The sequence below is a fragment of the Ceratotherium simum genome, chromosome 1, assembly GCF_057802395.1.
Source record: "Ceratotherium simum simum isolate JZ-2026a chromosome 1, ASM5780239v1, whole genome shotgun sequence".
NCBI classification, from domain to species: domain Eukaryota; kingdom Metazoa; phylum Chordata; class Mammalia; order Perissodactyla; family Rhinocerotidae; genus Ceratotherium; species Ceratotherium simum.
Window position 1 is genome coordinate 57,295,888 of NC_141900.1, and position 23,156 is coordinate 57,319,043.

The 23,156-nt window shown below is 35.9% G+C and overlaps 1 protein-coding gene across 5 annotated transcripts in view; it reads left to right on the forward strand.

Moving 5' to 3' along the window:
- The window catches only part of PALS2 (protein associated with LIN7 2, MAGUK p55 family member), a 105,395-nt gene extending 83,878 nt beyond the window's left edge, over nt 1–21,517 (forward strand). For all 5 annotated transcript variants that reach the window (XM_087429011.1, XM_087429014.1, XM_087429020.1 and 2 more), the window contains 3 exons: nt 12,187–12,389; nt 13,459–13,587; nt 19,989–21,517. In XM_087429011.1, the coding sequence (XP_087285137.1) occupies nt 12,187–12,389; nt 13,459–13,587; nt 19,989–20,165 (509 nt within the window). In that variant the 3' untranslated portion in view covers nt 20,166–21,517. The remainder of the gene's footprint in view (nt 1–12,186; nt 12,390–13,458; nt 13,588–19,988) is intronic.
- Nucleotides 21,518–23,156: the final 1,639 nt, after the last annotated feature.

Below are 23,156 nucleotides of genomic sequence, written 5' to 3' on the forward strand. Positions count from 1 at the left end.
GAAGTGAACCAAACGCTCATTTTATGATCCTTGCATTCTTTCCCTATTTACGTATTTACACGGAAAGTTAAATAATGATGTCAGAAGTATGCTTGATGAGAATGGAATTAGATCAAGGAGTTAGATGGTATCACTGACTTATTATAAGGACTAATATACATTCGTCTTTATTTTGGAGATGGGTGAGTCTTTACTTGTGGGAACTTAGGTGCTCCCTCCCCTGAACAATGCAGGAGACAAGCCAGTGTTGCCTTTACAACTACTCTTTCTTTGCATCTAATGCTGACCAAGCCCTGTTTTGATTAACAGCATTTCTTTAGATATATTAATGCCTTTGAGCTATTCTGAGTCAAATCTTAGCCTAATGTCATTCCATCTCTTTTAGATGAATTTTAGAGTTTCTCTGCTTTCATGCAGTATATTTTGAGGTTTAATTCTCAGTAAGTAATCTTAGCGCTAACATTCTTAGGGCTTGATTGGGGGAGTAACCTTGTTATTGCCCCTATGTGCTGTTTGTTATCCCTTCAGGGTGAGGCTTTGGAGTCCATTGTAGGCACTGTAAATCACTCAATTCAGACACATCCTAGTTGAGTAGTTAACAAAATAAAAACTTCACTGTGTTCTAAGTATTTTATTTTACATTTTTATCAAATTAATACAGGTACAGTATTTTAATCAAGTAGTTCTTAAAGATATATAATGGAAAAAATAACCTCCTGTCTTCCACTACCCCACCTCTGGCCTGCTTACCAGAAACAGTCACTTTTCATTCTTTTTGCTGTTTCTTTGGTAGTATTCCATATTTCTTAATAATGTCTTCCCTCTGCTATTTCTTGTTTTATCCAGCTTAGGTCTTGTCTATTGACTTGCTGACTGTCCTCCAAATATGAAGATAGCTCTAGTTTCAGTTAATTCAATTTTATTTTCTTGAACAGCCTCTCCCTCTCCCCCCACCCAGCAATTGCTAAGAGTTCTTTTTTCCTTCCCGTCTTTACCTTGATTTTATGTGTATGTGTGTATAATTTGTTTTAAACCAAAGACTCACTTATCCAATAAGTCATGTTTTTTCCTTAGAGACCTCTGTCTCAAAACCCTGCCTTCTTGCTTTAATGAGGACTCCGCACTCTCCATTCCAGCTGCCCCACTGTTAACACAGGAGTGTTTCCCTTTGCTGCTGTCCTTGGTTGAAGCTGTTGTTCCTGGATCCCATTCTTTTTCCTTCTTATTTTATTGCCTTGTTTTGCTGGGGCACATTGTCTTGTAATTTTGCAAGAAATGGTGTATGGGATGTAATTTCTGCATCTTTATATTTGAAGATGTATATTTTCTGCCTTACATTTGGTTGATTTATTTAGCTGAGAATAGAAATTCTAGATTATAAAACTCAAAAGATGTTACTTTTGAATCCAGTTCCGTTAAGAAGTCCAAAGCCATTCTAATTCTTGTTCTTTCATACATGACTTGATTTTTCTTTTGGGATCTTTTGTTTGTTTTATTTTGTTTTTGTTTGGTTGGCTGTTTTTTTGTGTGTGTTTTGGTTTTTTTCAGTAAATTATCCTTACTTTCCTCTGAATTACTTTTTCTGTTTATGGTATATCTGTGTATGTTTTCTTTTATGCTGGAGGATTTTTTTTCTTTTATGTACTGATCCTTGTTTGTACATCCATACTTTAAAGTGTTACAACTGGTGGGGAGCTCTGTGTACACAGGACTCGGTATACTGTGTACTTGGCAACTGATAGAGCTTTATTTTATGAAGTGGGCAAAGAGCCAGCTGTTTTGTTGGGGGAGCCCAAAATGTTGGTATAAGAAGGTTTTTGGGGGGAGCTGTTAGAGTTCTCCGGAGAAAAGTCTTCAGATATCCCCCTGCTGAGAGTATTCTCTAATCAAGGTAAAGGAGGGAGGAGATGTGAATTAACCTGCTCCATATGCATAATTATCCCCCCATACCAATTTTTAGCTTCTTGCTTTAACATCCCAAGTCTCTTCAAGGCTCTGTAGGATAAAGCAGTCCCATTCTCATCCTTAACCCCCTCTCTAACACTTTAGTTTGTAGCTTCTGCCCTGCATTATCATTACCTGAAGTTAGTTTTAATATGGTCTGGCTTATGGTATCCTAGGATTTCCTTTTTTTCTTGGTATTGATTTCATTTTAGTTTTAAAATGTTTTCCTTTGAAATTTTTCCATCTTTTTAAAATTAAATTTGTCATATATAACAAAGCTGATTTAAAAATAATAATAATAATAAAATACATATATTCTCAGGCCCCAAAATTCTCAGTCTCTCTGAAGCTCATTTGTATGCTTTCAATTGCACAGCCACTCAAAGGCGGTAACTACTTAGAACTGTGCATTAATCATTCCTTTACCTTTCTTCATCCTTTTACCACATGGTTATGTTTTTTGTTGTTGTTTTCCAAAATGCTATTTATTTTCTTTTTAACAGCTTTGATGTATAATTCATATACCATATAATTCATCCATTTTGTACACTAAAGTGGTTTTTACTATATTCACAGAGTTGTACAAGCATTACCACAGTCAATTTTAAAATATTTTTATCACTCCAGAAAGGAACCCTGTAACTGTTTCCCACCACCCCTTTCCCCTTGTAGCCACTGGCAACCACTAATCCACTTTCTGTCACAATAGATTTGCCTATGTGGATATTTTGTGGAAATGTAATTACACAGTATGTGGTCTTTTGTGACAGGCTGCTTGACTTAACATAAGGTTTTCAAGGTTCATCCATGTTGTAGCAGGTATCAGTACTTGGTTTCTTTTTATTGCTAAGTGATATTCCATTTTATGGCTATACTACATTTTACTTATCTGTTCATTAGTTGATGGACATTTGGATTGCTCTATTTTTTAGCTATTATGAATAATGCTGCTATTAACATTTGTGTACAGGTTTTTGTGTAGACATACATTTAACTCTCTTGGCTATATACCTAGGAATGGAATTGGTGGGTCATATAGTGACTCTGTGTTTAACCTTTTGAGAAACTGCCACGTTGTTTTCCACAATGGCTGTACCATTTTACACTCCCAGCAATGTATGAAGGTTCTGATTTCTCTGCATGCTCAACAACATTTTCATCTTACTTGATTATAGTTAGGCTAGTGGATATGAAATTGTGTCTCATGGTTCTAATTTGCATTTCCCTAATGGCTATTAAAGTTGGGCAATTTTTTATATACTTATTGGCCATTTGTTGATCTTCTTTGGAGAAATGTCTATTCAGATTATCTGTCCATTTTTCAATTGAATTGTCTTTTTCTTGTTAAGAGGAATTCTTGTTTATATTCTGGATACAAATCCCTTATCGGAAATATGATTGCAAATATTGTCTCCCATTCTGTGGGGATTTTTTCATTTTCTTGATGGTGTCCTTTGCACAAAACTTTTTCATTTCGATGAAGTCCAATATTATAGATCGTTTTCTTTTGTTGCTCATGCTTTTGGGATCATATCTAAGAAGGCTTTGCCTAACCCAAGGTCACAAAATTGTACGCTTTTATGCTTTCTTCTAAGAGTTTTATAGTACTAGCTCCTACATTTACATCTATGATCAATTTTGAGTAAATTTTTGCATGAAATGTGAGGAAGCTTCATTCTTTTGCTTGCAGAATACCCAGTTGTCCCAGCATAGTTTGTTGACAGACTGTTCTTTCCTCCGTTGACTTGCCTTGCCACTGTTGTCGAAAATCAATTGATTATAAACGTGAAGGTTTATTTATGGACTCTCAATCTTATTTTATTAACCTATATGTCTATCCCTATGCCAGACACACATTGCCTTGATTACTGTTTTTTGTAGTAAGTTTTGAAATCAGGAATCCTGACTCCTTCAAGTTTGTTCTTTTTCAAAATTGGTTCGACTATTCTGAGTCCGTGGCATCTCCATGTAAATTATAGGATAAGCTTTCCATTCCTGAAAAGAAAAGGCAGCGGGGATTTTGACAAGAATTGTGTTGAGTCTGTAGATCAACTTAGGGAGTATTGCCAGCTTAACAATATTAAGTCTTCTGACCCATGAAATGGGGTATCTTTTCATTTATTTAGGTCTTTAATTTCTTTCAATGCTATTTGTAGTTTTCGGCATACAAGTCTTATGCTTCTTTTGTCAAACTTATTCCTAAGTATTTTAATCTTTTTGATGCTATGATAAAAGGTATTATTTACCCAATTTCCTTTTCAGATTGTTCATTGCAAATGTATAGAAATACAACCAGGTTTTGTATGTTAGTGTTGTATTCTTTTATAAATTAGAACTCATTCTAATTTTTTGTAAATTTCTAGGATTTTTTATATACAAAATCATGTCATCTGCACATAGAGATAGTTTTTCTTATTCCTTCCAATCTGGATGTCATTTATTTATTTTTCCTCATTGCCCTTATTAGAATCTCGTGTGCAATGTGGAATAGAAGTGGCAAAAGTGGGCATCCTCATCTCTTCCATGATCTTAGAGAGACAATATTCAGTCTTCCATCACTAAGTATGGTTGTAGCTTTAGTTTTTTGGTAGATACCCTTCATCAAGCTGGAGGAATTCTCTTCTATTCCTAGTTGGTTGACTTTTTATCATGAAAGGATGTTGGATTTTGTCAAATGTTTTTTTTTAATCTATTGAGATGACTTTATGGTTTTTGTTTTTTCTTCTTTTATATTAATTGCGTTCCTGTGGTAAATCCCATTTGGCCATGGTGTGTATTCCTTTTTATATGCTTCTAGATTCAGTGTGCTAGTGTTTTGTTGAGGATTTATTCATCTATATTCATAAGAGATATTGGTCTAGAGTTTTCATTTCTTGTGATGTTGGTTAATTTTGATATTGTAATACTGGACTCACAGAATGAGTTGGGAAGTGTTCCTTCCTCTCCTCTTTTTTTGGAAGAGTTTGTTAGATTGGTGTTAATTCTTCTTCAGATGTTTCCTAGAATTTACCCATGAAGCCATCTAACTCGGATTTTCTTTGTAGGAAGTTTTGATTACTAATTCAGTCTCTTTACTTGTTATAGATCTACTGAGATTTTCTATTTCTTTTTAATCCGTTTCAGAATTTCTGCAGGTTCCATAGTAATATTCCCTCTTTCATTCCTGATTTTCATAATTTGAGTCTTCTCTCTTCTTTTCTTGTTCCGTCTACCAGGTTTGTCAATTTTGTTGATCTTTTCAAAGAACTAACTTTTGCTTTTGTTGATTTTCTATATTGTTTTTGTATTCTATTTCATTAATTTCTGCTATAATCCTTATTATTTTCTTCTTTCTTCTTACTTTGGGTTTCATTTGCTATTTTTCCCTTTTCTTTAGATGGAAGGTTAGGTTATTGGTTTGAGATCTTTTTTCACATGGGCATTTATAGCTATAAAGTTCCCTATAAGTACTGCTTAGCGGCATCTCATAATTTTTGTTATTGTGTTTTTGTTTTCATTCATCTCAAAGTATTTTCTAATTACACTTGTGATTCCTTATTTGACCCATTGGTTATTTAGGAGTGTATTGTTTAATTTCCACATGTTTTTGAATTTCCCACATTTCTTCTGGTATTGATTTCCAGTTCATTCCATTTGTGGCCAGAGAACATTGTATGATTTTGCTCCTTTTAAATTCATTGAGACTTACTCTGTGACCCCAGGTATGGTCTCCCCTGGAGAGTGTTCCAGGTACACTTGGGGAGAATGTGTATTCTGCTGTTGTGGGGTGGAATGTTCTATAGATGTCTGTTAGGTCTAGTGGATTGATAATGTTGTTCAAGCTTTCTGTTTCCTCGTTGATCTTCTGCCTATTTGTTCTATCCATTATTGAAGGTGGGGAATTGAAGTCTTCAAATATTATTGTTGACTTATCTATTTCTCCCTTCAATTCTGTCAGTTTTTGCTTCATGTATTTTGGGGTTCTGTTGTTAGATGTGTATGTTTATAATTGTTTTATCTTCTTGATGGATTGACCCTTTTATCATTATAAAATTATTTATCTCTAATAACAGTTTTTGTCTTAAAGTCTACTTTGTCTGATATGCGTATAGCCATTCCAGCTCTATTTGGCTTACTGTTTGTGTGGTGTATCTTTTTCATCCTTTTACTTTCAACTTTTTTTGTGTCTTTGAATCTAAGTGTATCTTTTGTAGATAGCATATAGCTGGATCATGTTTTTTAAAATCCATTCTGCCAGTCTCTGCCTTTTAATTGGAGTCTTTTATCCATTTAATGTAATCACTGATAATGTAAATGTGTCTCAATATGAGTTCACCTAATTGTTTCCTCATGATTAGGTTTGGGGTGTGCATTATTGGAAAGACATAAATCATGTTTTATCCTTCTCTGAACGTTACATCAGGAGCTCCATCTTGTCAATTTGTCCCATTGCTGATGATGATAACTTTGATTATTGATTTAGGTGATGTCTGATAAGTTTCTCCATTGTAAATGGTAACTTTCCTTCCATTTGTCATTAATAAGCAATCTGTTCAAAGATATTTTGAAACTGTGTAAATATTCTGCTTCTTAGCAAACTTGCACCCAGTGGTTTTAGCATCCATCAGTAATTCATTAATTTAAAATCTTTCCCTAAGTTTGGGGAAACAGCTATCATTCTACTAAAATCCCTTCTCATTTTGTTTGAATACATGGATCCATTTCCTAGTATCCTTGCAGTTAGGTGTAGTCACTTGACTAAGTCGTTTCTGCCAAGTATGTAAGTAACTAGTTTGTTGAATGGCTGAGCTCTTTGAGCTACCAACAGGAAAGATCTCTATTTTTATCCAGCCACTGACTTTATACATGTTCTGTTAGATCTTCTCTCCCTCTCCTTTTCCTTCAGCCCCCTAGAAGAGTCTATAACTTTCTGGTTACTTTCAGTTATAAGAACTATGTCATTTTGTTAAATAAGACTAACTTTCAGGTATTTTTTTTTATTTTTATTTATTTAATTTTTTTGTGTGAGGAAGATCAGCCCTGAGCTAACATCTGCCAATCCTCCTCTTTTTTTTTTTTTTTTTTTTTTTGCTGAGGAAGACTGGCCCTGGGCTAACATCCATGCCCATGTTCCTCCACTTTATACGGGATGCTGCCACAGCATGGACTGACAAGTGGTGCGTCTGTGTGCACCCGGGATCCAAACTGGCAAACCCCGGGCCACCGCAGCAGAGCGCACGCACCCAACCGCTTGCGCCACCGGGCCGGCCCTCAGGTATTTTTTTTTAAAAAGGCTAGTCCAATTCAAAACTTGAGTGTTGCATCCAATTCACTTTTTCTCCCTTCCTCACAGCTCACTCCTGACCCGCGGCTTAGGACCTGCATTGTAAAGGGAAAGGTATAGTTTGTTTTATTACTCTCCCTTCACGTTCTGCTCTGCTGGTTTCTCAAAGTCAGGGCAGGAAGAAGTGAGGACTCAAGGGAAAGGGATTAAAGTGCTGTCACGTAAAATCTTGTCTGGTGGAGAATGGAGTCCTTTATGTCACAAATGTCCAAATACTGTCTCTTCAATGAGGCCTCTTTGCAGGTTCTTTGGCAATTCTGTAGAGACCTCCATACTTTGCAATTCCCTGGCAAGGGTATTAAGATCTCCAGGTGTCTCCTTGAGACCTACCCCAAGCTCCAATCACATAGCTCATACTCTCTTTTGCTTGGTTCTCTACCCTTCATCCTGTCTTTCTGTGCAGGATTCCTTCAAAATAGTTCAAGCCAGGCTACCTTTTGAACACACACATACACACAGCCCACTGGAAGCTCATTCTTGCTTTGCTAAACAGTTGGGAGTACAAATCACCCCACTGACATGCCATCATGGGCTTTCAGAATTCTCCAGGGAGAGTCATTTTACCATGGGGTAAGGAAAGAAGAAAATAAACCATTTCCCCCCGAACCTATGACTCATTACCTCAGTGACTCCTTTCTGAGTGTACATAAGATGGAGATAGGTAGATAGATGATTCTAGGACCAAGTCAGCCACTTTTTGGTAAACTCTGAAAGAGAAAGCTGTAGATCTTTGGCATTCTAGCACCTACTTAGGACTTGAAGGAAATTGTGAGACTGCAAGAAAAGTCTCATTTAACATTCTGTTTATAAATACAAAGAAAACAATTAAAATAATTTCTAATCACAGAATTACAATCATATTACTCATTTAAAATTTACATACTTTTTTCCCTATTTAACACACTGATCTTCCTTTTCTTCAAACTCCTCAGAGTTATCCTTCACACCTTTTTGTTCTTGTTGGTCCCTCATCCTGGAACACTCTGCCTTCCAGATCATCACATGCACGAATTTTACTTTCTGTTCAGGTCTCATCTTCTCCGAGGCCTTCACTGACCATTCAATCTAAAGTAGCTTCCTCGGTACCTAGTGGTTGTGTTTTGGCAAGTGTGGCAACTTAAATTCTTATTTGTTATTTGACTACTCACGTATCTCCACGTTTAAGAATATGTCCCATGAAAACAGAGAGTTTGTCTGTCGTTTTCACTTCTATAGACCCAGCATCTAGAACAGGATCTGGCATATAGCATATACCTGATAACTATCTGATGAATGAATGAAGGAACATTATATCATGAGCTTTTTCTCGCAAGTCATTACGTTTTTTTGTAAATATTAATCCTACAACTCAACCAAAAAAAAAAAAAAAACTCGATTCAAAAATGGGCAAAGAACTTGAATAGTATCCTCTCCAAGGAAGATACAGATGGCCAATAGGCACATGAAAAGATGCTGAACATCACTGATCATTAGGGAAATGCAAATCAAAACCTAAATGATACACCACTTCATACCCATTAGGATGTTGTTATATATTTAAAAAAAACAGAAAACAAGTATTGGCAAAGATGTGGAGATATTAGAACCCTTGTATATGACTGGTGGGAATGTAAAATTATGCAATCGCTGTGGAAAACAGTATAGCAGTTTCTCAAAAAATTAAAGAGTTACCATATGTTCCAGAAATTCACCTTCTAGGTATATACCCACAAGAATTGATAGCAGGGACTCAGATATGTATACGAGTGCAAATTTTAGTGCATGAGTACAAATTATTCACAACAGCTAAAAAGCGGAAACAGCTCAGATGTCAATCAGTGGATGAATGGATAAACTAAATGTGATATGTACATACAATGGGATATTATTCAGCCTTAAAAAAGAATGAAATTCTAATCCATGCTGTAACATGGATGAACTTTGAAAATGTTATGCTGCATGAAATAAGCCAGACACGAGGACAAATATTGTATGATTCCATTTATATGAGGTACCTAGAATAGTCAAATTCATAGAGTCAGAAAGTGGAGTAGTGATTACCAGGGCCTTGGATAGTCATTGTTTAATGGGTACAGAGTTTCAGTTTAGGATGCTGAAGAGGTTCTGGAGATAGATATTGGGAATGGTTGAACAACAATGTATACTTACTTAATGCCACTGAATTGTACACTTAAACATGGTTAAAATGATAAATTTTATGTTGTGTATGTTTTACCATGATAAAAAAAACTAAAAAAATTAATCGCTTCTTAATATTCCAGCATGTAAGTATACTATGCTTTATATAACCATTACTGTTATGGCACATTTATGTGGTTTGAGTGGTTATTTTTGTTACAAGTAAAGAGATGGTAAAGTGTATATACATAAATCTCAGATGTAAAATTATTAGATCAAAGGATCTATATAAATGTTTCAATTTCTTAGTGCCAAATTAATTTCCAGAAAGATATATTCTTTTACCTTTCAACAGATCTTTATTTTTAGTAAAGATTCAAATCTGAATTTTTATACAGGAATATTTATGTTTATACATACATCAAATCAGCTCTCACTTCTTTATATAATGTAGGTGTATTTTATTTCTCTTTAAATCATTCACCTTTATACTTATAGCATCTAGCTTTTTCTTAAGCCTCAGAATCAACACAAAAAAGAAACACTGATAAAATGTGACAAGTTTGCCTAATTTCTGATGCACAATATTGTGCTGCACATTGTCAGGTGCTTTTAACTGTCAGGTGCAGTGGATGGGGAAGTCCAATAGGGAAGGAGGTAAATGCTAGCATTATAGTAAATTGATTTAATTTTCTTTATGTCATAAAATGATCCTAAAATAAAATAGAAAAAACTGTTAATCCAGGGGGACAAGCTACCTTATGACGTCTTTAACATGGACATCTTGAACTTAGTTAACAAATAAAATGTTACCTTGAGTGATTCCTCATTATTTGAAGTGCTGCTAAAATTTAGAATTTTGCCTATCAATCACAAAAACAAAATTCTAAGAAATCACATTACGTAGTTGTTTAGCATATTAGCCTAAGGAATCAGTTGTAGTCAAGCTACCCTATCCTAATTTCTCTGTTCTAGGAATGGAAAGGGGCTTAAGTATGTGGCAATATAGATTTTTTTTTTTTTTTTGAGTGTTCACTGGAGAATGAGATTGTAGTTAAAATTCACTTGTAAACTAGAAACATTTCTCCAAGAATTAAGATTCCCTCAACATGTTGGAGGTGATGATGGGGGCAATGTGTGTGCCTATACATATTTATTTCAAGCAGCACATTCCCATATATAGTTTCACTGTAGAGCTTCACCAAAAGATAGTGCTTTTCTAAAATTATAATCACAGATATTGAGCCAAGTCCTCATATGTACTTATTTGGGGAGTTTAAAATTGCATTAGAAGTTTTATCATACAACCTTTGGTGAATAATTGCAGAAACCTTAGAGATCACACATTTTTGAATATGAAAAGCCACCTTGGCATCTTGAAGATCTTTAAGTTACTTTATAAATGCTCTCCACAGTGGTCTGGGATTGATCACCCTCAAGGATGAGCCAGAAAACAAGGGAAAAAAGGGAGTCCTGTTGTACATAATGATCTCATTTATGTATTAGACCCTTATTATTGAGCTTGAATTTGACGTTCATTTTGTTCTTATAAAGGTTTTCTTGATGTATTATGCTTATTACAAATAGTCAAAATACTGTCAACTTTTGATCTAGATTACTTTCTAATTTTAATTGCATGTGCTTAATGATTTCATCAGGTATTCTGCATCTATAAGTACTTGATTAGTAGAATTAGAATACTTTTATATATCTGCTCCAGCCAAACTCAAATTAAGGCTAAACTTGGAAATAACATACACACACACACACACACGAATTACTTCTCTTCTTCCAAGCTAGTGTTAACAAATTGGCAGAGAGTACCCAACTCTACACCTTTGCAACAGTTTGAAAGGTGATGGTAATAGTCCATAACTAGCATGGCCCAAGTTGCAAAGGAGTTGGATATCTCTGAAAGGATTCAGAGTTCTAAAATAACAGACAAAAGGAACTTCTAAATTTTGACCTGATCTATTCACTCTCATTTTCTCGGAAAGAATACATTAGGTCAGAATAGATGATGTTTAATAGTAAACCATAATAACATAGAGGTGGCTAGATCCACCACTGAGGTTCAAAATAGAAGTTAACGTTTGGGAATATCAACAAGCAGGAAGTTAAAAGAAAGAATTGGTGTTGAGGCAAGACAAAGGATAGATAATTTGTGGGTAAAACTACACTTTAGAAAATTGATAATACCAACTAAGAATAGGAGAACTTTGCTCACTTGTCGGGCACTCAACTAGGAAATGTTAAAGTGTAAAGAAAGGATAAAATTGATATTCCTTAAGGAGAAGGGGAGTGCTGGTCGACTGGAAAAGATGTTCACTTACAACATACCTCATACTTATTAGGATTTGCCATAGTTGAGAATTTAAATTTAGGGCTCTGTTTCTAGGTAAATGTATTTTGAGTTTTAGACTGACTTTATAAAGCACATTTTTCGATACAAATTGTATATTGGGGACTACCTCTTAAAACATTCCTATAGATGAAGGGTCAGCAAACTTTTTAATTCAAGAGCCACATAGTAAATATTTTAGGCTTTGCAGGCCATCTGGTCTCTATTGCAACTACTCCACCATTGTAAATGAATGCAACCATAGATGATAAAACGAGCATAGCTGTGGGCCAATAAAATTTTATTTACCAAGATAGGAAGCAGACCAGATTTGACCATAGGCCATAGTTTGCCAACCCCTGCACTAAGTGGAAAAATCTCAAGCTACCCTCTGCATTTTAGTCTGTTTTTTAATACCCTGCATTCTCTTTATACAAATTCTCAACATTATTTTATTTAGTTACTTCACGGAAACCAAGGGAAGATGAAAAAGATGGCCAGGCATATAAATTTGTGTCACGATCTGAAATGGAAGCAGATATTAAAGCTGGAAAATATTTGGAACATGGGGAATATGAAGGAAATCTCTATGGAACCAAGATTGATTCTATCCTTGAAGTTGTCCAGACTGGGCGAACTTGCATTTTGGATGTCAACCCACAAGTAAGCTGCATGGATTCCAAACCTGTTTTTTAAATTTTATTTCATGTGGGGTTTTTGTTTTATTTTGTTTTCAGATTGTGAAGGTGGCTCTTTCCCTATTTCCCTGTTGGTAGAGAACCTTATTATGCATCTACAGCTAGTTAAATAAATCTCTGATCAACTAGCCAACAGAGGCTTGGATAGCAATAGAAACTTGATAAAAGTTTAGTTATTTATGTACTTGCTCAAATAATATATAAACGCATGTGTTAGAAAATGTTAAATTTAAAATTTAAACAGCACTGCAACATAAAGAATAAAACATTGAAGTCACACCCCTTCCCACCCAAGACACACAAACACAGTTCATTTCATTCTCATTCCATGTCTTTCTCACTGACCCCTTCCACCCCTCTATACTCAACCCAACCTCACTTCCCTACTCAGAGATAAATATTATTATTTTGGTGTTTGGTCTGTATCTTGCTTTATTTTAGTATGCCTTAAATACAAATACATATAAAAAATGTAATGGGTTTTCTATTTTTGTCGTTGTTTCTTTTTTACATAAGTGGAAAAATTCTACACAGATTCTTTAGCTCTTTTTCATTAAACGGTATTTCTTAAAGATCTTTTCATGTCAGTTACCATAGAGCTTTTTTTTCTTTATAATTGCTGTATAGTATTTCATAGTACAGATGTGTATTAATTTATATAACCACTCTCTAATTAATAGGCACTGAGATTATTATTTCTGCTTTTTCAGTATTAACAGAATTCTACGATTAACATAGAAAGTGTTTATGTCATTCTTGATGATTTTTGGATCATTAAGTTTAATACTTTCCTTTATTCAAGAGGATCAAAGAGTAGTGAAACTGAGGTCAGAACACAATTAATGGATCATTATTTTAGGAAAGTATTGTATGGAATCAAAAGGTTAGAAGGGGGGCAAGTATTAAATTAAATCCTTAGTACTTAGGAAGAGGGCAGATAAACTTTGATTATTTAGTATTTAATACAAATTAAAGGGTTACATAATTCAAATTCTAATCCTATATAAATTGGTTTGTAATTGTTCTCTACACAGGCCCTGAAAGTGCTGAGGACATCCGAGTTCATGCCCTATGTTGTATTTATTGCTGCTCCGGAACTAGAGACATTACGTGCCATGCACAAGGCTGTGGTGGATGCTGGCATTACTACCAAGCTTTTGACGGTGAGCAGCTCTTCTCAGGCTAACAATATTATTTTCCTCCTGAAATTTTTCCTTTTCCTTTGGGCACGTTTAACTCTATCTAATCATATTTATGAAATAAATATACTATATAAGGTATTCTAGAGTAAAAAATTATTTACTAGATGTAGTTAGGATTTGGAACAGTATTGCTTTTACTTAAAAATCATTGTTCACTTTATTTTAAAACAAAAGTTTACTCCCCCTATGTAAGTGAAATGGGCCAGTATTAAAATATGCATATTAATCCAACCCCCACATTTTACTAATGAGGAATCTGGGCCCCAAGACCATTAACAAGCATGTTCGTCGTATGGTTTACTACCAGTAGAGTTAGGTGCTCTGCCTTTTAGTTTCTGTTACATGTTTTCTCTTATTCTCCCTCTCTCTTTTTTCATATTATGGAAAATTTAAAATATACACAAAAGAGGAAAAAGATGAGCTCCCATGTGCTCATCACCTAGCTTCAGTAACACGTGGCCATTTTTGTTTCAGTTCAACCTCTCCTCACTCCCTCTCTTACCTTGAATTATTTTGAAGCAAATCTTTGATTCATATCAACCATAAATACTTAGGTATTTGTCTCTAAAAGATAAAAACTTTTTAAACATAACCATAACACCATTAACACATAAAAAATTAATGAGCAACTGCTTAATATCATCAATATTCAGTCTATATTTGAGTTTCCCCAAGATTTATCTTTTTTTTTTACAGTTGATTTGTTCAAATCAGAATCCAAACAAGATTAACACATTGCATTTACTTGATGTCTTCTAAATTTTTTGCCCCAGCTTAATTGAGATGTAATTGACATACAATAAACTGTACATATTGAAAGTGTGCAACTTGATAAGTTGGTTTGGGCATATGTATACGGCCGTGAAGGCATCGCAGTCAAGATAGCAGACCTGCCTGTCACCTCAGAAAGTTTCCTTGTGCCCGTTCAGAATCCCCCGCTCCTGCTGCTTCCACCTCCTCCCACCCTGTACCTCATAAGCCTTGAAACCAAGTAGTGTTAGTCGTCTTTGTTCTTTTTGTGGTTGCTCCCTATCTCTACTTAACTTTTATTTATTTATTTATTTATTTTGTGAGGAAGATCAGCCCTGAGCTAACATCCGTGCTAATCCTCCTCTTTTTACTGAGGAAGACCGGCTCTGAGCTAACATCTATTGCCAATCCTCCTCCTTTTTTTTTTTCCCCAAAGCCCCAGTAGATAGTTGTATGTCATAGTTGCACATCCTTCCAGTTGCTGTATGTGGGACGTGGCCCCAGCCTGGCCGGAGAAGCGGTGTGTTGGTGCATGCCCGGGATCTGAACCCCAGCCGCCAGCAGCGGAGCGCGCGCACCCGAATGCTAAGCCACGGAGCCAGCCCTCTACTTAACTTTTTGAATATCTGAAATATAGTTATAATAAGTATTTTCATGTCATCATCTACTAATTCTAACATTTGTGTCAGTTCTGGATCGGTTTTCATTGAATGACTTTGCTCCTCATTATGAGTCGTATTTTCCTGCTTCTTGGCAATCCTGGGTAATTTTTTTACTGGATGCCAGACATTGTGAGCTTTGTTCTGGGATGCAGTTATTTGGAAATAGTTTGTTCCTTTCTGGTCTTGCTTTTAAAATTTGTTAGGAAGGACCAGAGCTGTTCTCATTCTAGGGGCAATTATTCTCCACTATGGAAGCAAGACCATTTGAGTACCCTCCCAAATGACCTGTGCATCATGAGGTTCTGTTCTGCCTGGTGCAAATAGGTACTGCTCCTGGCTCGGGAAGAATACCCCTCATCCTTTCTGGTGGTTCTTTGGTGGCCTCGGTTAGTTGTACACATGCACTGATTGGTACTCAGCTGAATGCTGGAAGGGGACCTCCTGCAAGGCTCCAAAGTTCTCTCACTGTGCTGCTTTTCCATTCCGGTACTCTGTCCTGCGAATTCTTGCTGCCTTGGTCTCCCTGGACTCTCAACTCTCTCCTGACTTAAAGAGTTTGCTGGGCTCCTCCTGGGCTCTGCCTTGCTGTGCTGCAGCCTAGAAACTGTTTGAAACCAGTAAGCTGGGGTAATCATGGGGCTCACTTCATTTGTTTCCTGTCTCTCTCAGGTCTCTGTCTTTCGTTGCCTGATGTACGATGTCTGAAAACCAATTGTTCTGTACATTTGTCTGCTTTAGTTGTCAGGCGGGAGGGTTAGTCTGATTCCTGTTACTACATCTTATCTGGAAGCAGACATCTCTTTAGTCTCTTTCACTCTGGTAGGTTCTCACTGCCTCCCTCCCTCCTCTCTCTTTTAACCTTCTAATTTATTTGTTCAAAAAATTGGGTCATTTATCCTATAGAATGTTCCTTGTCTGGATTTTACCAATTCTGTCATTTTCCTCTATTCCTTGTATTTCCTGTGAACTGATAGAGGCTTGATCAGATACAGGTTCAGTTTTTTTTCAAGAATAATAAGTAGTACTTCTTGTTTTGTTACATTATGAGGCATATGAAAGGCTGTCTCTCTTTTTGTAATAAGATGAATCAGTGGGTTCAGATGATGTTAGCCTGATCTGTAAAGTTCCCCAGTAGCTTTTCACCTCATGATTTTAGCAAATTGTATTGATCTTTGCCTGGATCAGTTGTTTTTTTTAGGGATTGTAAAGTGGTAATATTCTAAGTTTGTGATTGTTTCTGTGTTTATAAACTAGATTTCTTCTAAAAAATAACTTTTCTTTATCAACTAGTTGATTACTCTGAAGTAGAGTTCATATAGGAAAGTCAGGATACATGCTTGATACTTCCCCTTTATGGGTCAGTTTTCAGAATAATGGGTTTGTTCCCTAAGAGCCTCCAGAGGTGACAGTGACCACATAAGGATTGTTTTCATTGTTTTTTGGTTTCATCATGAACACATAGATTTAAACTTACTTAGTTTTACTCTATTGCAGTTATTATTCTTATTGATGCTCAAATTGTCCCATTTTTGACCAATAGGAGCTTATTCAAGTTGGCCCTTGAGAGCTTATTTCATGAGCCTAATGGTCTCGGATAGCTCCCTTACTATCTGGTATGACCAGTGTTCCTGGCTTGTTTTGTACATTTCCTATTCCAGGCCAGGAATCAGCTATTTTTTCAAGAAGCTCTGGTTCCTTTTAGGATAAATGGTATTTTAAGACAGTAATACTTTGTCCCAAGATTGGTTATTGTTTCTAGCTACACCTTTTAGGTAAACAGAGCACAAAGATATATGCTTTTCTCTTTATATGTTTGAAGGAACTGTATAATGAATTCATACTGATAATTTCCCAATCAAATTTAGGATTACAGGGTTTTTATTTAACCTCTTGTATGTTATAACTCCATTCTCCTGTGTTGAGTATCTCAGTTCTCAAAAACACTGGGAATGTTAGAATATCACATAATTGCTCCTTTGCTTTATCCCACAGCACACACACAACATGAGAGTAAGTACACCAACACTGCTAGGTGTGATTACGGTGTACTGTTTTCTTCCTCGTGTTTTTTTTGTCCTTAGGGTTTATCCCACTAAGTATATACAGTCAAATCGCTGTATAAAAATCACTTGGAATACTTCCTCTCTGTGTACTTAGGTCTGTTATTACTCTTTTGATGTTTAAATTGTCCTATCTTCAGCTGGGAGGAGCCATTCAACTTGTCTTCTGAGTCTTTTTAACACAATCCCAATAATCTTTAATGAGTCTTTGCTTCCCTTAAGGATAGGCTGTTCCAGGTTATCTTTACCAATTTCTTGGCCCAGACCTGGAACCAGCCATCCAACAGCCCTGGTTCCTTTTAGTGGGAAATGGTATCTAGAGATAATATAGGTGTTAAAGGTGTGCATTTAACTTAGTTGATCATTGTTTCTAGGCCTTTTCAGTGACCAGAGGTAGGAAATACATTTTCATTTTTTAGAAAACATATATCATTAGTTCAATTTAATTGTTCCAATTCAAATTTTACATTATTTTTACTTCACTTCTTTGACTTTATATTTAACTTTTTTCCTCTTAGCTGAAAATCTTGGTTCCTGATGACATTAACATAATTCCTTACTTTACATATAAAAACCAAGCACACACTATATGTATAATTTCTGAATAACAATATCAATATTAACAATATGATTATTGAAAAGTTTTAAGACTTTTAAAAGAAATTGTTCTTATATCTATATATCCCACTGGGTGTTAAGTTATTTTATTTTAAAGTCACTGAAATAATTCCTTTCTGCGTGGTTAAGTCATCAACTTGAAACATGGGTTTATTTCATTTTGCTTTTGATTTTTAGGTATTGCTCTTTTTTTATTTGAATTTAATTTCCTTGTATAATTTTATACATTTTCATAGTTCCAAAGTAAATCTTCAAAACAAAAAAATCTGGCTTTTCTCTGTCCTTTCCACTCTTTTCCCTCCCACCCACATAGGTAGCCATTTTCACTCTTTTTTTTTAATATAAGCAAGTATGTATGTATATCCTCCCTCCCCCATTTCTTACATAAAAGGTAGCTTATTATATACAATAGTCTGCCTGCATTTTTCACTTAACAATATATTTTGGGGATCACTCTATAGCCATAGAGAGAGATTCTTTATCCTTTTTTTCATCTGTTTGGTTATTCCATTATGGTTAGAAACTATTATTGTCAAAAAAAAAAAAAACTGTTGTTTTTTTTTTTTTTAACAAGCCAGATTGCTAATGACTGTAATAGTTAAGAATTGTTTTCACATTGAATTTTGGCCTGTTTCCTCTTCTATAATAAAATATATTTTAATTGTTTCAAACTTATTTAGAAATCTCAGTGAAAGTATTAACTAAAATGTATTAGTGTCCCTCAGGCCTAGTTGGGAACCTGTTTCTCTCTCTACACTTTTCCTGTAGGTGTTTTCACCAAATTCATTAACTTGTATGCTGTTGTTATACTGATGATTCCTAATTTATATACAGTATAGGTAACCCAGACCTCAGAGCTCCAACTTGCATAACCAGTTGCCTATTTCTTTACATCTCCACTTGGATGTCTCACAGACATCTTCAACTTAACATGTACAAAGTAGACCATTTTTCCCCCAAAATCATATTCTCCCTACCCCCCAACTCTGCATCTTGTACAACCACCCATTTACTCAAGCCAGAAACTCAAGAGCTATCCTTGATTGATTCATTTTCCTCACTCTTCACATCCAGCCCATCAGCTAATCCTAATGATTTTATCACCAAAATATATTTCCAGTCTCTTTCCATCACCTCTGCCACCATCATAATCCAGAGATGTCTTTCCATTGTATCTAGGTCCTCCGTGACCTAGCCCATGCTCGTCTCAACTCACTACCCCTGCGCCAACCCTCCGTCCATCCTGGTCTTCTTTCAATATCTTAAACACATCAGGGTCATTTCCCTCCTGGATTTTGCATTGCTGTTTCCTCTGCCTGGAATGCTCTTTCTCCCACTGTAGTTCTTAGTTTAAATGTCATTTACTCAGTGTCTTGGTAATTACTTGCTCTAAAGTTAGATCTCTCAAAATTCTTTATTCCTGGTTGATTTGCTTTTATAGTACTTATTACGATTTGCAAGTTCTTGTGTTTATTTGTCCTTTATCTGTCTCCTCCACTAGAGGATAGGAACCCATTCTGTCTTATTCATTGTTATAGCCACAGATTATGAAACATAGTAGACACTTTAATAGGAACTCAAATATTTGAAGAACATGTAGAAGTATTGTGAAATTTCAAAACACTTGGAATTTAATGAAAACCTTTACTTGCATGCAGAACCCATTTCATATTTATTCCCCCACATCACTGCAAAACAACTGGAAATATTTTATGAAATATAAACAATGCTAGCTAAATAAATAAAAGTGTGCGTGTGAATTGGTGGGGATGGGAAGCATGTAGAGTTAGTCTTCAAAATACAATTCTAAGATCCTCTTTCTTAGGGGGCAGCAAATTTGGCTTTGAGCTTAATAGCCACTGCAAATTGGCTTCCATGATTTACAGAGTCCGTAAGATAAAAATCTTTTGAAAAGGATGATATAGCTGGGCTAGAAACCAGTCACCTGCAATAATTCTTTTCTTACCTTAGATTTCACCTTTAGATTATTGTCAGCAATAATCAGGAAAAGCAAAAGTCAGGAATCTTATCCTAATATCAATGAAACAGAAGATACAAAATACTCATAAATGCAAACATGAACACGGCTGGAAAGACTAGAATATGAGCAGATGGTATAACACTCTCTATAGATTAGGTTTCAAGGATTAATGTCAGAACCACAATAAACAAATATCCAACCTACTTATTTCTTATGTTCACTTTGAGTTGGTGTTTGAGCGAGTAAATATCTACTGTGATATAAACATTTCCTTTTAAAACTCTTCGACAGGACTCGGACTTGAAGAAAACAGTGGATGAAAGTGCACGGATTCAAAGAGCGTACAACCACTATTTTGATTTGATCATCGTAAACGACAATCTAGACAAAGCCTTTGAGAAACTACAGACTGCCATAGAGAAATTGAGAATGGAGCCACAGTGGGTCCCAATCAGCTGGGTTTACTGATGATTCGATAAGGTTCACAATTAATAAAACTTTTAAAAGTGACTGCAACAAATAAACCTTCTACTAAGAAAATACATGCACAGATAGAAGATACCTGCCAAGCCCAGGCATTTTTATTGTGTAGATTGAAATACCAGTACACTATTCTGAATTTTTATATGAAGTGTGGTTGGGAAGGTGTACTAATATATAATTTATCTTAATTTTTCTAACTTTTTATGGACAATCTTTCTATTCATATCACATGAAGAAATGCGTTGAAGCATTTTGTATATGTTTTGATTTAGTACCCTTGCCTTTTTCATCACAGGAATTTTCAGATCACTCACTCGAACATTGGTCTCACATTTTCACTGTGATAATGAATACTTGAAATCGTTTTGTAAAGCTGTCGTTTAGTTCAGTATTTAGTGAAGGGTCAGTTACTCTTATTAGGAGAAAATAGTAGATATTGGCCTTCTTTCCTAATGTGATTGGTTACAGAAGCAGAACTTGGATGTCAGTGCTATCGCTTGTCTACTCCCATCCAGTCTGACATCAGAAGTCTGCTCAGTGCTCCATGGTTTAGTTATTTCAGAGATGTATGGCTATCCATTTCTAATTTCTACAGATAGGTTGGTTTTTTCCCTTCGTTTCTATCTTGAGTGAAAAAATGAAGAGCAATACCTTGCACTCTCGTTTGCTATAGTGACAGGCTGATGCTGAGTTAATGTGTGCACAGCAGGCAAGACCACGCAGGCTGAGAGAGTGCCTTATCCTGTACAACCTGACAGCAAAATGACACTCAACGTGGATTTATTTTCACATGTAAAAGTTTAACTGACAAAAATGAACCTACTGCTTTATACAGTTTTTTATTAGGATATGGTCAGCAAATGTATCCTGCCTCTGCAAATGTCTGTGACGCTGAAAAGAATGCCTCCCAGGTGGCAGTTGGGGGGTTTTGTGAACAACTGGTGTGCTTTCTGAAGTGTGATGTGATCATGAGGGTGTTTGTTCGATTTGTTGTGCTGAAAACCAAATCCATTGAACAATTTATGAAATTTGGAAATAACTGTCAGCTGTTTTATCTATATATATATAATATATACATTATATAATATGTACATTGTATGTATTATATAATATATATTAAATAATGTTGGGTTTTTTTTACATTTCTGTTAGGAAATGCACTTTTTTGTTTAATGATTAGGAAAACAGTTCTTCTCCTTGAGATGCATTAACATGTACAAATTTCCAAAATTCATCTCAGTTAATATCTTCCGTTAGGATTCTTGGGTGGTATAAATTCTTCCTAAAACGTATTCAGAGACGCAGCTCGTCATTAAACTTCATTAGCCATGTCTCAATATTGCTGCTGGCTTTTCATGTGAACAGTGTTCACACTTAGAGGGTTAGGTGCTTAACTCTTGGTGGTCATTTTTGTCTGGTGGTGGGCACCAGACACCTTGCTACTGGATCTCTTTTCGCCTCACCGAAGCTGTCACCTAGCACGCCAGCTGGGAGGACTTGGAGGGAAGAGAAGACACATGGCCATACGCAGCAGGCACACGTTGTCATAAATCTTTTTCACAGTGAAACAAAACACCCAAGTTGCTGAGTTGTTAAGATTAGAAATCTATAGGTTTTTTTTTTATTACAGAATTTCATATCCAGAACACAAAGTCATGTTCTTTGTTAAGAAATTGGTGGCAAAATGGCTCATACTCTTTTAATAACTTTGGTAACTTTTTTTTTTTTTTGGTGAGGAACATCAGCCCTGAGCTAACATCCATACCAGTCCTCCTCTTTTTGCTGAGGAAGACCGGCCCTGAGCTAACATCTATTGCCAGTGCTCCTCCTTTTTTTCCCCAAAGCCCCAGTAGATAGTTCTATGTTATAGTTGCACATCCTTCTTGTTGCTGTATGTGGGATGCTGCCTCAGCATGGCCCGACAAGCAGTGTGTTGGTGCGCGCCCGGCATCCGAACCCGGGCCGCCAGTAGCTGAGCACACGTGCTTAACCACTAAGCCACGGGGCCAGCTCCATAACTTTGGTAACTTTTAAACCACATATATTTACATCAAATTCTTGGCTTCTCAAAGCAACATGCATCCAAGCACAGTGTCAAGATGATGTCTTATGACTCAGTGTTTCAACACACTGTAAATTTTAAGAGAAATTTCATTTCCACATCCTCAGTAAATGTGCTGTCTTCTGTGATACGCCTTCATACTGCTGCGTGGAGCCTCTGAACGGCTTTGGGATCATTATAGCGGCACAAGAAGTATTTCAACCATCTAGACACAAGAGGGGCGATTTTTACATCATATATATTTTCAGCCTTATATGGTATAAAATGCATATCATTTAGAAAATAGTCTACACTTAAAGGAATTATTTCTAATGTAAATAGTATTCATCGCGAACTACTTAGTTAATACACACCAGATCCCTCCTAATATAAAATAAAATGATGCAGTTGAGTTCATCTCAGTCTAGATGCCAGAGCTGAAGAGAATAAATTCAGAAAAGTTCATTGTATCTCAGTAAAGAGTCATTGAACTTGAAACTCAAGTCCCATCTGAGTCTGCAGGAACCCGCGCAGCTCTGCTGGGGCAAGCAGTCCCAGAGGCCCCAGGATTCTCCCAGGGCAATGAGAGTATAGTTGTGATCAAGGAAATGTGAACCTCTCTTGCGGGAAGGTCCAAGACAATTAGCTTTACCAAAGAGAAAAAGATTTAAAGTGATGTTGAACAATTGGTAGTAGTTAAAATACACATGCACGTGCATATGCTTTAGGAAACATGATGTGCCAATACATTAAAGCATCTGAGGATTCCTTGTGGACAGGTGAGTATCCACATTCAGCATTCATGAATAGGGCATGACTATATACAACTAAATATTATATATGTACTTTTCATTTTCAAATGTACAAATACCCATGGAGGTGATGTCCTGGATAAGTCACTTAACTGTAACTAGTGGAATATGTATGATACACTA